Consider the following 18,914-nt stretch of genomic DNA (forward strand, 5'->3'; position numbering starts at 1 on the left):
AGCCTGAAGAAGTTGGCTCTGAGATATAAATGAATCGTGTTCACAGATACGATTCTCAACAGTTCTAGAATGGTTCTAGAATGGAACTAAAGGGATCATAATGAGACTGAAATAGACCAATTCTGTCCCAAGTGGCCCCTGCACTTCCAAGTCCCCACTCTTAAGTTTTGCTCATGGGAAACATAACCAAGAGAGGCAGAAGGGAGCTGGTCGCTGACGGTGCCGAGGCCCTGCAAGAAGGCCCGGCTGCCGCCCTCCACACCAGACTCTACGAGGCCATCATGAGGGAGGACTGCGCGGCGATCCAGGTGCTCCTGAGAAGCCACCCCGTCAACCAGCCCATGACCATTCTGGCCAACTCCACCAGCTACCGACTACTTCTGAACCAGGTACCCTCCCCTCTGCTCTGTCACTTGTAGGGAAAAGATGCCATGCTTCGGAAGGCCTACCACCTAGCTGCTGTGAGCTCATTAAACCTCCCCGTGGTCCCCGCAGTCCCCACCACCCCCACGGCGGGACACTTCACCTCCAGCACCCTGCACGCCTCCCAACTGCCCCATGTACGCTGATGTGCGGAAAGACAAGAACCCATTTGGCTGGTGGAACATTAATGTTGTCCTCTCAAATATACCAGTGGTGATTACATCTGTGTGAATAATTATTTTTCCCCTTTTTTGCATATGCTTTTTCATTTTCTAAATTTTTATACAATGATTATTACCTTTAGATTTAATTTTTTTCCCCCAAAAGTCACTGTCTCCTGTACCCCGCCTTCTTCCCTTATCTGGCAGTCACGCCGTGAAAAGTCACTACTTATTAGAGATGTATTTTAAGAACCAGAATAAACAGCTCTGCTCATCATGGAAGACATGCTGCATTATCTTTGAAACCCTGGAAATTCAGGTTTTACTACTGATACTATGACTTTGGCAAAGTCTTAAAAAACACAAAACCTACTTGTCAATCACCCTGTGGGTTAATTTAAGGACTAAGTGACTTAGTAGCAATTACCATTACTTTTACACTATGAGCTCTCCACAAGAACCAACTTGCAAAGCTTTACGTAAGTTATTTCTGTTGCATTGGCAAATCTACATTATATGTAAAACAGATTTTATATGACTCTCACTGGTTTGGGGTCTTTTAAAACAGTCAAAAAGAAAATTTCAATGCACATACCAGAAAAATACTGAACTGAGATACTAAGTACACTTATTTCCTCTGACACAGCAGGCTGACACTGCACAGGCCTACTTGTAACGTAGTCTTTCTCCCCCAAAGCAGATGCAGTCCATCATCCCCATTCATCTAGCTGCCGAATACCGCAAGGCACGAAGTTTGCTTTGTTTGTTAGAACACGGTGCCGACCCAGAAGTCAGGTAAGTTAACTCAACAGCGATCAGTTCTCAGTGAGGATATGCATGATTTAGATGTTACTCTCCCCGGTAATGTCTGGACTCACCCATTCTTCGGGGTTTAGGGACTACAAAATACCATGACCATGTCTTGAATGAACCAATTTCTTTACTGACTAGATGAGATACTCGGAAAAACTGGCAGTAATGCAGGAACACAAACCAGTCAGCCCAATTCAAGCATCCTGAGAATTAAGCACTAAGCAATGATGCTGCAGAAAATGCATGAAGTGTTGGTCACAGCCCTCAGGGAGCTTAAAACCCTCAGTTAGGTATGGAAAATAAGTACATAGAAATAGACAATGGATTTTCTTTTTATTACCCATCACTAGAAAGTATACTTCATGAAAGAGTAGTTACCTCGTTCACCAATATGTCTTCACCACCTAAACCGATGCCTGATACTAAGTGCCAATAAATAGGATCTAATGAATGGAAGAATCACATGGTGTAAAAACAATATGACTTCTTGCCCCCATAAGTTTAACAGAAAGTAAACCCTCAAATCCTCAGCATGCTCCAGAAGAGCCCCCTGACCTGTCTGGCTGGAACCCTCACCCACGCACGGCCCTGCCCAGCTCTGCAGACGCTCTCCCAGTCCTCCACGACTGGACATCACCGATGCACACCCCTCCTCCACAGGGGCTCCTCCATACACCCTCTAGGGTGCTCATACCTCTTAGAACTTTGCCCATGTGCAATACTGATCTAGTTACTTAAATATGTTTCGTGTCCTTCATGCTAGACTGTCAAGCCCTGCAAAAGCAGGGACTCCGTGCTGTTTACCATTTCCCTAGCATGGGGCCTTACGCTAAATAAATATACATAAACTGAAAATCATTTTCAAATTTCAGTGGGTCAGATGTTTGTAATAAACCTTCCCTTTTCTCTGCCAAAATAAAGGAATTTTGGAAGCATCCTTGAGAGATTTCAGTAGAGAAGCACATCAGGGCCAGTATAAAACCCTCATGGCACCGGAGTCCCCCCTCTAAAATGCTGTGATATCCCGAGAAACTAATGCAGATTTTCAAACACTTCTTTGAAGTAGGCGAGAGGAATCACTTTCAATAAACATTGCCTTCTTGGGGCGCCTGGGTGGCTCAGTCGTTAAGCGTCTGCCTTCGGCTCAGGTCATGATCCCAGGGTCCTGGGATCGAGCCCCGCATCGGGCTCCCTACTCAGTGGGAAGCCTGCTTCTCCCTCTCCCGCTCCCCCTGCTTGTGTTCCCTCTCTCACTGTCTCTAAGAAATAAAATCTTTAAAAAAAATAAAAAATAAACATTGCCTTCTTAAGTACTAATTCTTTGCGTAGAACCGTTTCCATTGTGAATATAGTGTAATCTGCGATCAATAACTGTTCTAGGGATGCAAGAGGCCTCACCACGCTCCACCTGATGCTCCTGCACTGGCCAATCACTTCTACCACATGGACAAAACCGGGGAACAGAATCCAAAGGATCCTGACAGACATTCAGAGTAACGCTGTGATGTGTCTCCGCATTTTGTGCGAACATGGAGCTCAGGTCAATGCTCGAGTGGACAACAGCAACAAACAGTCACCCCTGCACCTGGCCATAACCTACGGGACCTATCCGGTTCTCTCCATTTTAGCCCAAAATGGTGCCCACGTCAATGCCATTAACGAATCCAGCATGACACCCCTTCACATGGCTGCCGACATACTGAATAAGGAGATGATGGAAACACTGATTGCCTGTGGCGCAAACGTTAACTGCGCCGTTGCCTCCACTGGGAACACGGCCCTTAAGCTGGCGGTGTGCACCGCATCGAGCAAAGCAGGCCGACTGCTGGCGGCAGGGGTGAGCTGCATCCGGTTGCTGCTAATTCACGGAGCCAAAGTAAATGCCCGAGACCACGAAGGTCAAACAGCTATCCACGAGGCATGTTTTGGAGGCAGAGAGGCAATCATCAACCTCCTGCTTGACTCTGAAGCAAACGTTAACGTACTAACAAGCCGCGGGGAGTCTCCGATACACATGTACCTCCAGCGCAGTTCCAACATAAGGGACACGGGGCTTCTCGCCAGACTCCTTTATCACTCTTATCCTCTGAGACTGACCAATAACCAAGGAGTTCTACCTGCAGGAATCATGCTACCAGAATTCCACCTCTTAAGGGAAACCCTAATAAAGTTATCTCAAAAACCCTTATCCCTAGAGGACATCTGTAAAAGAAACATCAGAAATATTTATGGTGAGAAATACAAACAACACTTAAAGCAACTTCTCCCAGTGAAGATTTGGAACTCTCTATACAGTTATTATGACCTAGCTTACCTCTTGAAATAGGACCTCAAAATTTCACCAGCCATAGAATTTCAGTAACTCACACCACATTTTCTGGCTAGACTCGTATCCAGAAAACACTTAACTCATCACCTTGTACATCCCAGATGTACAAACTGGTTCTTAAACTTTTTTCAAAAAATAAAATGATTTGCACATTAACTTTTCGTTCCCAAATATTCCTTTAAAGACATTTTTCACAACGTAATTTCTTTGTTCAAAAAGTAAGCAAATTAAAACTCTTCTGCCAAAGAAGTAAATCTATTTTCTCTCTTTGATAGTCTTTTGTGGATAAAAACTGGAATAATCATACACTTTTTAAACAGCAGAAAAAAATTTCCCATGTTAAATTTCCTTTAAGTTACGTAATTGTAGAAACAGATTTTACCTCTAAGTCTACAATAACATATGAGGATTTTTGTCAGCATTAAATACATTTAGCCTCATCTATTATATGAGTAACTCGTAGCACACTCACTACCTGAAAAACACTACTATTCCTCCATAGAGAATTTTTGAATGCCCAAAGATCACTGCCTTTAAATTCAATCTAGGGGCGCCTGGGTGGCTCAGGTGGTTAAACGTCTGCCTTCAGCTCAGGTCATGATCCCAGCGTTCTGGGATCGAGTCCCGCATCGGGTTCCTTGCTCAGCAGCAAGCCTGCTGCTCCCCGCTTGTGCTCTCTCTCTCTCTGACAAATAAAGTCTTAAAAAAAAATAAAATAAATTCAATCTAAAGTTCTGGACTCATGGGATGATTTATATAAAAATAATGATAACCCCCTAAGTAAATGAAAGAGGATACATAATTTCATTTAACTCAGTGAACCAACACCACGTCCTCCCTGATACAAGGCACTTACCTTCAGATCTCTGTGTACAATTCCCATGTTATGTATGTAAAATACACCTTCCACCAATTCTTGAAAAATTTTTGTTGCAACACTGGCCATGACATAAGGACCTTGAAGGAAAAAAGGAAGTTTTATTTTTCTTTTTACTCATTACATTAACATCTAAATGTTACATAGTTCTAAATACATTAACGTAATTCAGATTTTCAACAAAGTCAACACACCTAAATGGTTTAAAATAAGCAGGAAGGGCTCCTCAGCTTGCAAAGAAACCATCACAAACTTAGTGCCCTAGTGAATGGACTTGGTGTCACGAATTTCACCAAGAGCCCCTGTATTACTTTGTAAACCATTCTCAGGCATAAGATGGCTGGATTAAACTAGGTTTAAATCTCCTTCAATCCCTGACACTCTGGGGTTTAACACTGATAAATCTGGTGTCCTAAGCCTACTGTGGATTAAAGACATTGTTACAAATAATGCAATCAGAAAAAAGATAAACTATGTTAGCTCAAGGAGTGAGCTCCCATTACATGGAAGATTTGGAATGCTGTATTTTCCAAAAATGACTGACAAATGAAAAACGATGTAATGAGGAAACAAGTAAATGGTTTAATTCATCTATTAACATGATGATATAATGACTGACTTTAGGGGTGGGAAGGTTTTGTAGGAACTAAAACAAATTGCTAAAGCAAAAAACCCTCGTTTTCCAGCTAAGTAAATTTGGTGATATCATAATAAGAACTTAATAGCTCGTCTCCTCAGCCATTTTACACTGTAAATACGTAACACAGAAATACGACATGCTCCCTTTCCTCCTGGATGAGCCTACCTTGCTATGCAGCTCACCTAAGCCACACTCTCCTTCTGCACCACCCAGCATGTAACTCAGGGACCTCAAGTCCCCAGGACTTGAGAAGACAGGAAACTCTGCATGTCTATGTGCATAAACACAACGGTCCCACTTACAAGTGCCGCCACTACCATGCCCCTCACGCTGGAGCGACAGCCTCCTGTCTACAGATGGAGGGCTTTGGGACTCTCACAGCCATTCAGATCAACTCCCTTCCTCTGGTCTGTCTGTAACAGGTTCTCATTTTAACCCACCTAACACATCCAAACAGCAGGCCCCTGTACACGGGCCTGATCAGGTGAGAACAGCTTCCGTTCCCTCAGCAACGCATCCTTTGCATGGAGCGCTTCAATCCTCACACCCTATCAAATGGGATGATCCACATTTCACAGTGGAGGAAACAGGCTGAGAGCAGTTTCCTGACTTGCCCCAAACCTCACCGCCAGTGAGTGCTAGAGCCAGGATTCAAACCTGGGTCTACCATGTATGGATTGTTGGGGATAACTGATATAAAACTATACTCGATAGGAAGGTATGCAGCCCGTGGGGAACACTACCAAGTTAAACCTTTTTATTTTAAAATACTTTTAAAAGAAAATTATGCATCACGATAGCAGTAACCTCCATATCTTGCCCTTCCTGTTTTCATAGGCTTATTGTCCTGGATGGTGAAGATCAGAGTTACCCCAATCTATCGTGAGGGACTCATTACTTACTTTCCAAATGGAAGTTTAAAGATCAACAACTGCATACAGGACCTTAATAAACCATCTTCTTTTTACAGAGACATCTGCACCTAGCACTATGATGCTCACACGGCAGAGAATACAACTTTACGGAAACTGAAAATACCCATTCATTACTTGCCACGACTGAACTAAGCAAAGTCTGGCATGTCCTGATTACACAGTAAACCAGAGAAGCAGGGAGCGTCGCGGAGATGCTTGAGGGAGGCATTCTGTTTCTGCCTCCCCTGGAAGCTAATCTAAGATTCTGGGTGTGTTAGATGATGTGTATTTTAGACCAAATAAAGAGTTAGAGTGTCAATAGTCGTGAACAGCAAATGATTAATAATATTTAGCTAGGTCTTTACTTAAAATCAGGTCACTTGCATCCCCAGTTTTGATCACTTAATACAGTGATTTTCAACTTTGGCTACACGTTGGTATCAACAAGAGAATTTCCAAAAAAATATCAAAGGCCAAGCCTTATCCCATATCAATCATATAAAAATTGCTGGTGCAGTCCCTGACAACACCCTTTAAAAAAAAAACAGACTTTACTTGTTGGAACAATCTTAGATCTACAGAGAAACGGAGACCATAATACAGTTCCCACTTACCTGCCACCCAGTTTCCCATCATTAACACCCACACTGGTAGGGTACATCTGTCACAGTTACCGTACCAAGACTGATACAAGTCCACAATTTACTCAGACTTCCCCCAGTTTTTATCTAACGTCCTTTCTCTGTTCTAGGGCTCCATCCAGGATACTACATTACATTTAGAGGTCAGGTCTCGTGAGGCTCCTCTAGTCTGTGACAGTTCCTCACATTTCCTGTTTATAGGACCTTGACAGTTTTGACAAGTACTGGTCAGATATTTCATAGAATGTACCTAGGCTGGGATTTGTCTGACGTTTTCTTACAATTAGACTGGCATTAAGGGTTCTGGGGAGAAAGACCCCAGAGACGCAATGCCCTTCTCATCACACTATGATGAGGTTCAAGGTCACACTATGAACAGTTTTCACTGCTGAAGCTGACCTTGAACACCAGCCACAGTCACCTCAGCCAAAGTCATGGTGGTCGGCTTTCTCCACCTGCTTTTCTCTTACTCTGTCTTATCAACATCTTTTTTAAAGCTCCCCAGGTGATTCTAATGTGTGGCACAAGTTGAGAACTAGTATTACAATAATTTTAAAAATTATTAACCTAACAATCTTTCCTGCAGAAGGAAGGGGCTCTGGATCTTGAGACAAACTTTTCACCACCTACCCTTCTATAAGGGTTTCTTTAAAGGTATCTTTTTGCAAGAGTATCACATTGTCAGGTTTAAAAAATATTTAAATTTCTTCCTAAAAAAAATTCTAGGGCTCAGTTGGTTAAGCGACTGCCTTCGGCTCAGGTCATGATCCTGGAGTCCCGGGATCGAGTCCCGCGTCGGGCTCCCTGCTCGGCAGGGAGTCCGCTTCTCCCTCTGACCCTCCTCCCTCTCATGCTCTCTGTCTCTCATTCTCTCTCTCTCTCAAATAAATAAATAAATAAATCTTTAAAAAAAAAAAAATTCTAAGACCTTTTCTGCCCAAAATCATTAACCTAAATTCTAGCATATTACAGCTTAGGAATCCACAAACTATATCTTTATCTCAGAAAAAATTAACTTCCAAATACCTATATGTTCTTGAAAATGTTGAAATAAGCACAATCGTTTCGAAAAGGTGATTTTTTTCCTGAGTCTAAAGCACCTGCAGGTAGTTCCTACATCGGAAGATCCGCCAGTGTCTCCATTTCCCAGCCCAGTGTTCCAAGATCCACCTGTTACTCACATGCAGCTTCGTCCACATACTCCCGGCCCCGCTGGTTTCTCTCGACTATCCAGTCCCACAGCGAGAGCTCGCACAGCTGCATCTGGATGTGCAGCATCAGGTGGTACTGCACCTGGGGGACAACACGGCTGGCTCCCACCTGGGCACAACTTGCTCGCATTATTCATTCAGTCAACAGGTATCACTTGCCTCCGCTAGGCCAAGCAGGGGGCTACATGCTCAGGAAAGAGATGACAGACACACGTCCGCCCAAGAAGCCCAAAGTCTCGTGAAGGAGACAGAAGAAGGAAGGAATGCCTTAAACGGTGCGTCAGAATGCGAGCGAGCAGGGGGAGGCCTGGGCTGCAGGGCGGGACAAGCTCCCGAAGGTGACACTGAGGCCCTGGCGCGGAAACGATTGGGTCTGCTCGCCACATGCAGTTTCTAAAGCTCAGACACAGCGTCAGAGAATGGCTGGGGACCACTCTACTGCTCTCCGAGCACCTCAAAGTAGATGCGCATTTTGGAGGCCTCGCTGTGTCCATAAATAACTTGGAAAAGTTAAGCAAAACTTAAGCTCACGACAGCGTACGCACTTAGGCACTAAGGAAAGTCCCAAATGTAGTGTGGAGAAATGGAATGGTTCTGATGAAAAGTCCCTCAAATTCAACTCCTGCGTATTCAGGTGATTCTGTTCAAAGTTTTGTGTCTCATAAAAAGCACATTCAGGGAGCCACATATTCCCGGGCAACAAGAATTAATTCTGCATGTGCATATACAGAGGGCATATCCGGTTCTGTAATCCCAGAGTGCCAGATTATACAGAGACCCTGTTAGCATTCAAGTCCTTTTTAACACTAAGACTCCACACCGGGGAGAGCATGTGGCAATCTCACCGGCACATGGGTGTGACCCTCAATGAGAGTGTCCTGAAAACAGACCTGATCTCTCCTCTCCTCAAGTCACATTCCAAAAGAGAGGTCTTTATGCATAATGTATTTGCATAGCATGATAAGAACACACAACAGAAACGGTGTGAACAATGCTTCCAACTCCGGGGGCACAAATGAGAAGAAACAGAAGTGGCCAGAAAAGGATTAGCAGGCGTTAACTAAGCAAAGGATGGAAGACCCAAAACATGGGCCACAGGCCAGGGAGATAGGCCAGGGGGACGTGGCGGGGAGAGGCTGACAAAGACATATTGGGGGTGGGGGGCAAGGTGCACAGTCAGCTGGGGTGGAAAGGAGGCCACATCTAGTCATGGGTCCTCCACACTATGACTATGGGTGAGCATCAAATCATCAGTAGGTTCTGGGAAAGTGAACTACCTCTGTCTGCCCCAACAAACTTAAGTTTTCAGAAGATTCCCCGGTGGATGTGAAATTCTCTTCTAAGTCGGAATGATGCCTAAATGGCAGCTGATGTTCAACAATCGATCTGGAAGGCAAATCAGCCAAACCATTTCCTTGGAGCAAACTGGATGATTCAAATTCACAGGCGGTTCTTGTGATTAAATTGGTGTTGCAGTTCACCAATCTGTTATTCTGATTGTCAATGCCAGATTCTCCTAAAGACTTTCCTTTTTCTGAGGTGAACTCGGCAAAGATAATGGATGAGCTGTTACTTTCATCATTTTTAACATGCTGATTTCTGGAGGGAAAAAAAAACGGTAAAGATAAATATCAATGTAAAAAAAAAGATCAAGAGTGACTCAGCTGTCCCTTCACACCTACATAAATCTCACTGGTAAACTCTGGAAGCACATGGTATCAGATCTCTCTAGCAGCAATATTTATTGAAAACACTGGCCGGGGGCGCCTGGGTGGCTCAGTTGGTTAAGCAACTGCCTTCGGCTCAGGTCATGATCCTGGAGTCCCAGGATCGAGTCCCGCATCGGGCTCCCTGCTCAGCGAGGAGCCTGCTTCTCCCTCTGACCCTCCCCTCTCTCATGTACTCTCTCTCATTCTCGCTCTCTCAAATAAATAAATAAAATCTTTAAAAAAAAAAAAAGAAAACACTGGCCGGAACTAGCTGAGAGGAAGAAGCCATTTAACACTTTGTAATGAAAATGAGCAAAAAGACAACTCAGTGTAGGTGACAGGTTACATCTAACGTGTCAAACTACACACCAGTCCACATACCTGTCGTCCTCCTTGTCTGACATCACTTCCAGAGATGGCAGCTGAATAGAAATTCTATCTGCAAAACAAAACAAACAAAAACAAAAACCCATTTTCAAGCAGCCTAGCTTTCTAATTTATGGTTGAAAACAGAGCTAAAATAACACCAAATGAGACCACAAGTCTAAAAATGTCAGTATTTTCTAGGAAAATACGATACAACAAGCTTATTCAAATGCCTGGCACATTTTAGGAACTATAAAAACAGAGCCGTTCAACTACGCTGCGGGGGTGAGGGGAGAGGCAAACTTTCTGTAGAGGGCCGGGAGTAAGTGTAGGATTTACAGGCCTCCTAGGACTCTACACCTACTCGGTTCAGCTGTTGTAGTGCAAAATCAGCCACACACAACACACGAATGAATGCGCCTGGGTACTAACATACTTTATTCATTGACGTGAAATTTGAATATCCTATAACTTTCACAAAGTATTCTTCTTTTGATTCCTTTTAAACTATCTAAACATGTAAGAAAACACTCTCAGCTCTCAGGAGGCAAAGAAGCAGGGGCAGGCCGGGTTTGGCCCACGGGTCGCAGTTTGCCAACCGGACAGCCATACCATCTGTAATGGCTTACCTTGTGTTTGGGCCACGTGAACATGCTCTATCCAAGCAGTGTGATAGCCTACGATATTAGGATGCTGAAGGCCTGCTAGCACCTTCACCTCCCGCAGGACCTAAAGAGGAAATGCATTTTGATCTGGCTTTCACTGACAACTTGTTCAATGTGCACGGCATCAAATACTACTTGTTCCAGAGCAAAACAATAAAAACCCAACCGAACAAGGAGTCTAAACTATGTTAAAATAATCAGACTATTTCTGAGAGACAAATGGAATTGTTATAGCAACAAAATAACTTACACATATCTAGTGCTTCATACTTTCCATAGCCCATTTATGTTCATTCTCTCATTTCATTCCTCCCAATAAGTCCAGGCACTCCCTGTGCTGTCCTTCAGCAGCACATATACCACTAGTAAGTCCAGTCCTACGGTCACCACTATATCAAGGACAGGAGACCCAAGTTGCTTAGAGGGGGGCGCCTGGGTGGCTCAGTCAGTTAAGCGTCCGACTCTTGATTTCAGCTCAGGTCATGATCTCAGGGTTGTGAGATCAAGCCCCGCACTGGGCTCCATGCTGAGCGTGGAGCCTGCTTGGGATTCTCCCTCTCCCTCTGCCTCTGCCTCTGCCCCTCCCCGCCATTTACACTCTCTCTTGCTCTCTCAAAAAAATTTTTTTAAAAATAAAAAATTAAGTCAAATAAAAATTTCCTTTATTTTATGTAACCTACTTTTAGTAAACTCAGCAATCCACAACACCTAGTATTTGCCAAATACACACACATACATAACTCTTTCAAAAGGATCTAAATACCCCATCATTCAAAATAAATACACTTAAAAAAGCATACCTTCATACAATCTGTTTTAGTTGCACCATTAATCAGGATTTTTTTAATTGCATAATACTGACCATCTAATTTATTCCTGACCTAAAAAGCAAAGGAAAAGAGAAAGTATATTGTGCCATTAAATTCAATTGAATAGGGGCACCTGGGTGGCTCAGCCGTTAAGCGTCTGCCTTCGGCTCAGGTCATGATCCCAGGGTCCTGGGATCGAGTCCCACATCGGGCTCCCTGCTCGGCAGGAAGTCTGCTTCTCCCTCTCCCACTCCCCCTGCTTGTGTTCCTGCTCTCGCTGTCTCTCTCTCTGTCAAATAAATAAATAAAATCTTTAAAAAAAAAAAAATTCAATTGAATAGAACAAGTTATTCTAACCTGAGTTTAAGATCCAAACTAGCTAAAGAGATAAAATTAAGCAAAAGACAAGTGTCTTTACTATGTTCAGGAAAGTCAGCCACAGTCAGCTAGACTAGAAGCTTCCAAACTGCACTGAGACTCCCAACTCCTAGAGACTCTAGGTCTGAAAAATGGAAATGTCAGCAAAAGAACCATGTGAGGCCCAAAACACAAAAGCACAGCTTTCTCCCGTGATACATTTTTAAGTAAATTAATGTGGTTTCCAGAATCTGCCTAAACCACCAACGTGGTTAGGAAAAGTTAAAACCTGCCCACTTCCCTATAAATGACAAATCTTAGTGAAAAGTAAGCACACATGATTTCTAGGAACTTCCCCTAGAGTACTTTAAATAATAATCATGAGAACAACTTCTCAAAATACATTTACTCAGAGCAGGAGGTCAAAACGGGTTTGTGGAAAACAACCTTGTACACTCTTCCGTATCCACCTTTTCCTAAAATGGCAAGTTCTTCAAATTCATTTAGGTAACGTGAAGTCTGTGCTTCAAAGGCGATTTCCCTGGACCTAAAAGTGAAATACAAACAACCAAACAATATTAAAACATAGCCAGGTGCCCAGGGTATTTCACATTAGCCGTATCACTAACCTGCCAAACCTTACTCATCACTAAATTAGGATGCTTGGAAAAGATGAGCCAAAACAAAATTTTTCATTCTCTAGGAAGAAAATGACTTGCTAAGCAAATCCACATGTAATAAAGATAGCAAGGGGACACAACAGAGTTAGCCAAGGGATCGTTAATCAAGCACATTACCAGTAATTAGTACTCCAAGTAGAAATTATAAATGTTTTAAAGCAGGAATCCTAAGGATGACGAACAGGCAACAGCTGATTAGCTGAGCTCAGTAATAAACTTACTTAAATTTCTTAATGAGTTATAGATTTTAAACTAGCATTTCTCACATATAGCCAAAATTCAATGTTGTTCCCCTGACAGAGACGATCAGTGCTCTGAATTAAGGGTGGGGCTTATGGAATCCACACAGAACACTGGGGGTGGGGGGGCATAAGGGGAATGAGAAGTAAAGCAAATCTTGGAGCAGTCATTAATTTCTGAGAATAAAGCTTTTAATTTTCATAAAGTACCCTAACTATATTATTTTTAACTCCAAAACTAATTTCTGATTAATTCAGAATCAGTTCTTAACCTTAATTTCTTTCAGACGTTTTACTCTTTGCATAATCACAGAAGTATCTGACACATACCTGATCTTCTGGATATGAGAATTATCCTCACAAGGATCCTAAAATCAGAAAATTACTTTTAAAAGCATTTTAGACAAATTTCATGACATGAAGACTCTAACAAAAGTCAATGTCACATTAATAGTCCCAAATGTTCAAACAATATTTAAAAAAAGAAAAACATTCTGGCTTTTTCAATATCACCTAGGGGTTTACAATTGAAAACACTTCTGTCTTAACCAAAAGATCACTACTCTAAAAAAACTATATTCTTGCCATCCACTGATAAGGCTAAGAACTTACCAAGGGGCTCTACCAGCAAATAATTCTGACTTCACCTTCAAAACAGATACAGAAATGGACCACTTCTCACATCTCCGCTGCTACCACCCACTCCAAGCTCCTATCACCTCTTGCCTGTTTGAGCACCTGTCCCCCTGCCTCTGCCTTTGCCTCCCTCCATCTAGTCTCAACACCACAGCTGCAGTGGTCCATTAAAATGTAAGTCAGATCAAGTCACTCCTGGGCTCAAAATCCTATAAAGCTTCCTACTTTACTCTGAGTAAAAAACCAAAGACATTAAAATGGTCTCAAGATCCTCCTCCATCTGTCCATCTTACTGCCCTCCGCTGCCCTCCTTGCCCTACCTTTCCCATACTGTCCCCTTGCTTACTCTACTCCAGCCACATGGCTGCCAGTCAGCTTCCCAAACACACCAAGCACATTGCCACCTTGGGAATGACTGATCCTCTGCCCGGAAGGTTCTTTCCTCCAGATAGGTGCATGTCTCATATTCTCAACTGCAGCTACTAACTTCAGTAACTGGCCACCTTGTATATAACCCACACATTTTCTAAGCCCCTTCACTGCTTTATATTTCTCCTTAACACTCTTGAACACTTACCACCATGTAACACCCCCTTTATTTTTATGTATTTTTATTATGTTTCTATTGCTGACTGCGCCCTCATCAGAACATAAGCTCAAAAAAAAAGCCCCAATGAGGTCAGGTGTTTTTGTCTTTTGTCTGTTTTGTTTGCTGCTTGAATCCGAGCTCCTACAAACCTAACACATGGTAGTCATTTGATAAATACTTATTGAATAAATAAATTAAGGTTAACATTTTTATAAACCTGTACTATAACCAGGACTTTAAAATACAGTTCTGAAATTAAAATGTTTTTGTCATACACGAAGTCTGTATTTTAGTGCTTACCTGACGAACTCTCTCTTTAGCAGACCTCATTAAATGAGAAATAGCTCTGTTGTGGTGTAGCCTCAACGAGCTAAACTCATCACTACAGGTGAAAGAAGACAGCAGCCCCATTTTGATAAAGGTCTGGCAAAGCACTAGAAGAAGAATATGGACAACTATTATCAGAAAGGCCATCAATAAAATGGCAATTTTAAAGAGACTACAGAGTAATAATAGCTTCTATTAAAAAAAAAAAAAAAAAAACCTCGGGGCACCTGGTGGCTCAGTCAGTTAAGCATCTGCCTTCAGCTCAGGTCATGATCCCAGGGTCCTGGGATCGAGCCCCTAGTCTGCTCCCTGCTCAGCAGGGAGTCTGCTTCTCCATCTCCCTCTGCCTCCGCCCGTCCCCCCACTTGTGCTCGCTCTCTCAAATAAAATCTTAAAAAAAAACTCTATTAAAAAAAAGTTACGTTTATACACATTACAATGTGGAGATTAACCCTCTACTAGAGAAGGAGCAATTGGTACTTTCGTTGTTCAGGAGCTCATCTAGAATTACCTACTTGATACTGAGCAGTCATTTGTTTACCATGCCTGGTCAGCTGGTAAAGCACGAAGCTCTGTTTTTAAAAAGGCAAGAAAAAATGTAAACTTTAGTACTAGTCTCCTGACCTTCAAATACATCACCTTTTGCTGACAGGCAGCGAAGTAAAAACAAAGGCAACAGTGAAAACATGATTAGAACTGACTACAAAAGTGAATTACTGTTTTCGATGGTGGACTGATTATCTCTAACCAACAAATAGCACATACGAGATGTGCATAGACCAAACACTAGGGGAAAGTTCAGTCTGACGTCACAACACCAGGCTCCTCAGAAAAAGAAGTTTCTACAGAAGTGCTTGGCTTTTACTTATTCAAGGAATACAGAAACCACAGGGAATATTCTTTTTTTTTTTTTAAAGCACTAGGCCAGAGGTCTTAGGTGACCTGCCATTCAAAGCCTGGTGCATTCTAGTCTTGCCAGCCAAGTTGTGTAGGGGACTACAGTAGCTGGTCAGCTCTGACTTGTTAGCACCACACAATTACCTCCTCGTGGGTTTAGCACTTTGACCCTCCCCCTCCAGAGAGCTCTGTGGGCTCCTGAGGAGGAGTAGAGACATGACGTCGCACCTGATACTACAGTGATCCATCATAAACGCACAAGGTCTTGGTAGCCTTACAGTGGAGTAAGCTCAGGCCGTGCACAAGAGCCAGAGGGAATCCGAGAATATTCTTTGTATATGGGTAACTTCATTAGATTATGAACTAATTGAGGGGTGCCTGGGTGGCTCAGTCGTTAAGCGTCTGCCTTCGGCTCAGGTCATGATCCCAGGGTCCTGGGATCCAGCCCCGCATCGGGCTCCCTGCTCGGCAGGGAGTCTGCTTCTCCCTCTCCCACTCTCCCTGCTTGTGTTCCCTCTCTCGCTGTGTCTCTCTCTGTCAAATAAATAAATAAAATCTTAAAAAAAAAAAAAAAGATTATGAACTAATTGAATAACATCAAAAATATTTTAAATATACTTTAAAAGTTTAGTCACCTAAAAAGGAATTCAAAAATACTTTAAAATCAACAAGATTCAGATTTGCTTTAATTAGGAGCAAGATTACTACATAAATATCATTATAATCTGCTTGTCTATACAATGAGCTGAAGACAATAATGCCCAGCTACCAATGCTCTGGAACCCACAGAACACCCACTTCTGTACAACCACCTCCCCACCACTTATTCAGAAAAATAAATATATACTTGTATATTTCCATGTCCCATCAAGTTCATCAAAATGACAATCTACCTTTAACTAAAAATATTACATTCTAAGTTCACATGTAGGTATCTCTAAATTTGAGGATTCCTAACACTAAACAAGACTTGGGAAGACTTTTTTGGTAGAAAAGATCCTTAGAATCTGTGGTTGGACCTATTAAAGAGGCCACAGTGCTCTCCAGGAGCTGGAACAGAAACATCACCATCTGTAATCCTGCTCACATCTATGGTCAAGTTTCTCATGTACGGAAACTATGGCAGGAATAAAAATAAACATTTCAACCACTGTGGTATAATAAGAAATGTATTTGGTCTTATCTCCTAAAACTCACATAGCTCCTAAAATTCTTGTGATTTCCCAAGCGCTGGGGATGCTAGGAGCATCTTTTGTTCTAATATTTGGTCTTTGACCTCAGTTCCTGACATAAGAGCTTCTAAGACCCTTGGAATCGCCAGTGATAAGAGTCTTTTGTATGTTAATGAGATGACTGGGGGCCATCTAGCTCCCCTAGCTCCCCTAGCTCCCCTAGGTAGCTTCAAATGGGGGCTGGTCACCAGAAAGACCAAGCCATGATTAAAAGTTTGGAACTTTCAGCTCCGCCTCCTCTCTCCATTCTCCAGGGAGAGAAGAGCTGGAGATGGAGTTAATCACTGATCATGTCACCATGATGAAGCCTCCATAAATATCCTTCCATTACAAGATTCAGAGAGCTTCTGGGTAAGCATATCCACACACCAGGAGTGGGGCATCCCAACTCCATGGGAACAGAAGCTCTTGTACTCTGGTCCTCACCCTATGTGCCTTTCCATCTGGCTGTTCACCTGTATCGGTTATCATACCCTCGCTTATATAATAAACCAGGAACCATAAATGTCTGAGTACTGTGAGCCATTATACCAAATTATTAAACCTGAGTGGCAAGGGTGGACACTTGACAGTGAACAATTTACAGCCAGGTCGGACGCAAGTATGGGTAACCTGAGGACACTGGGGACCCACGCTTGCAACTGGCATCTGAAATGAAGGCAGTCTGTGGGACTGAGCCCTCAACCTGTGGGATCTGACACTAACTCCAGGCAGACGGCGTCAGGATTGAACTGAACTGTAAGACAACCAGCTGGTGTCCGAGAACTGGTCAGTACGGGGGGGAAAAGCACACATTTGGTGTCATTAGTATTCAGTGTGTAGAGGAAAAGTTTCCTATTCTACAAGGAACACAGCTGGTCGGGTGCTTTGGTCAAGAACTAGCTCAGAGGGGCACCTGGGTGGCTCAGTCGTTAAGCGTCTGCCTTCGGCTCAGGTCATGATCCCAGGGTCCTGGGATCCAGCCCCGCATCGGGCTCCCTGTTCGGCGAGAAGCTTGCTTCTCCCTCTCCCACTCCCCCTGCTTGTGTTCCCTCTCTCGCTGTGTCTGTGTCAAATAAATAAATAAAATCTTAAAAAAAAAAAAAAAAAAAAGAACTAGCTCAGAATGAGTACCTATGATGTTTACCTGCTCATGGAACAAACCATGACAGATCTTCAAAAATTACATGAATGATCATGTTATAGAGACAAAAGAACTATCTTTTACTTATTTAAATACACCCAATTTTATAGTCATTAATCTTTTGGGGTCTCTGGTAATTACAGTCATAAGAATTACCCAAAAGAAAATATAAAATGCATTCAAGAAATACAAACTATTCATACTTATTTCAAATGTTTATATACCAGCTGCTTCTCATACCCACAACATCAAACAACATTGTATTTTTACAAGGTTTACTTAGCAAGATTTATTCTTACTAACATTTAAACACCTGTCTTGAACGGAGAGGGTTTGGTTCGTGCACATGACTCAAGTGCTCCAGCAAAGAGACAAGCAAGAGTTGGTTTGCAACTGCGAAAGGGAAAGTCGGCTGCTGCAGGGGTCCTTTTAATACCTGGAGTTCTGCTGGGACATCGGATTCTAAAAATTAAAAGAGAAAAAAATGTGAATAAATGGGAAACATGTCTCATAATGACAAAACAGCATCTTCTAATTAATGAAACACAAACTACTGACATTTAAGGAAATAAAACACAAAAGAGTAGTTAAGCCGAGCAGGGTTAATCTAGACAGACTTTCCAGAATTGAGTGTCGTGTTGAATTCTGGAAGTTGCAAGACTAGCGGAAGGACGCCATCGGGGGGGTGGGGGGGCTGTGGGAGTAATGGTGTGTGCAAAGGTAGAAATAAATAAGTGAGTAAATAAACATCCAAGCGAACGAGAGGGCACAGGATGGCTTCCTTTGCGAGGACAGCCCAGGCACCAGCATAAAGAAGGAAGTCTGGCGGCGGGAAGAGGGCGAGGGAGGAAGCATGGGAACCACCTGTGTGAGTTGCCAACTGTTTCATGTGCAGAGCCTCCAATCCTCACAAAACAGTGGAAGGAAGTGCCGCCGCGCTCGCTTTACAGATGAGGACACTGACCTCACACAGCGGTTTAGGAACTTGTAAGCAGACAGATCGGCACCATGCCCAAGCCCATCCTCCTTCCACCACACAAGACCAAGCAGATGGATGAGTTGGCACTTCCAGCTGAAGGTTGTAAGTTCTCGCTTACTGTTTATTTCATGTGTTACTGAGTCGACCACAAACAGTAAGAAGGAAAACTGTTTGAGGAAACTGTGCTGGAAACATCTAACAGGTAGACAGGAAGAGGCAGATGACAGGCCAACAAGAGCCTTGTAAAGGAGATAAAGGACAGAAACATGGAGGAAAGAACAGGTCCCAGAGATACAG

At 42.9% G+C, this 18,914-nt stretch overlaps 2 protein-coding genes across 6 annotated transcripts in view; one reads left to right on the forward strand and one right to left on the reverse strand.

Annotated features, from left to right (window-relative positions):
* Nucleotides 1–18,914, reverse strand: part of EIF2AK1 (eukaryotic translation initiation factor 2 alpha kinase 1) — a 31,794-nt gene that overhangs the window by 6,250 nt on the left and 6,630 nt on the right. For 2 of the 4 annotated variants that reach the window (XM_045875829.3, XM_045875827.3), the window contains exons 2-11: nucleotides 17,942–18,100; nucleotides 14,360–14,493; nucleotides 13,165–13,202; nucleotides 12,363–12,462; nucleotides 11,550–11,630; nucleotides 10,714–10,813; nucleotides 10,100–10,157; nucleotides 9,287–9,608; nucleotides 7,980–8,118; nucleotides 4,583–4,683 (exon numbers count right to left, since the gene is read on the reverse strand). In XM_045875829.3, coding sequence (XP_045731785.1) covers nucleotides 4,583–4,683; nucleotides 7,980–8,118; nucleotides 9,287–9,608; nucleotides 10,100–10,157; nucleotides 10,714–10,813; nucleotides 11,550–11,630; nucleotides 12,363–12,462; nucleotides 13,165–13,202; nucleotides 14,360–14,493; nucleotides 17,942–18,100 — 1,232 coding nt within the window. The remainder of the gene's footprint in view (nucleotides 1–4,582; nucleotides 4,684–7,979; nucleotides 8,119–9,286; nucleotides 9,609–10,099; nucleotides 10,158–10,713; nucleotides 10,814–11,549; nucleotides 11,631–12,362; nucleotides 12,463–13,164; nucleotides 13,203–14,359; nucleotides 14,494–17,941; nucleotides 18,101–18,914) is intronic. The other 2 variants (XM_045875828.3, XM_045875830.3) reach the window with 2 other exon arrangements.
* ANKRD61 (ankyrin repeat domain 61) lies at nucleotides 107–3,904 on the forward strand. Of its 2 annotated transcripts, none has more exons than XM_045875831.2 (3): nucleotides 107–389; nucleotides 1,282–1,379; nucleotides 2,778–3,904. In XM_045875831.2, exons 1-3 carry the CDS (start codon nucleotides 174–176, stop codon nucleotides 3,721–3,723), a joined length of 1,260 nt encoding a protein of 419 aa, XP_045731787.1. In that variant the 5' UTR covers nucleotides 107–173; the 3' UTR covers nucleotides 3,724–3,904. The 2 variants fall into 2 exon arrangements, with proteins under 2 accessions (XP_045731787.1, XP_064449383.1); XM_064593313.1 differs by having other exon boundaries at nucleotides 1,285–1,379.

This window comes from Mirounga angustirostris, unplaced genomic scaffold (assembly GCF_029215605.1).
Source record: "Mirounga angustirostris isolate CCGP_5_RB_7025 unplaced genomic scaffold, mMirAng1.0.hap1 SCAF_5, whole genome shotgun sequence".
Taxonomy (NCBI): Eukaryota; Metazoa; Chordata; class Mammalia; order Carnivora; family Phocidae; genus Mirounga; species Mirounga angustirostris.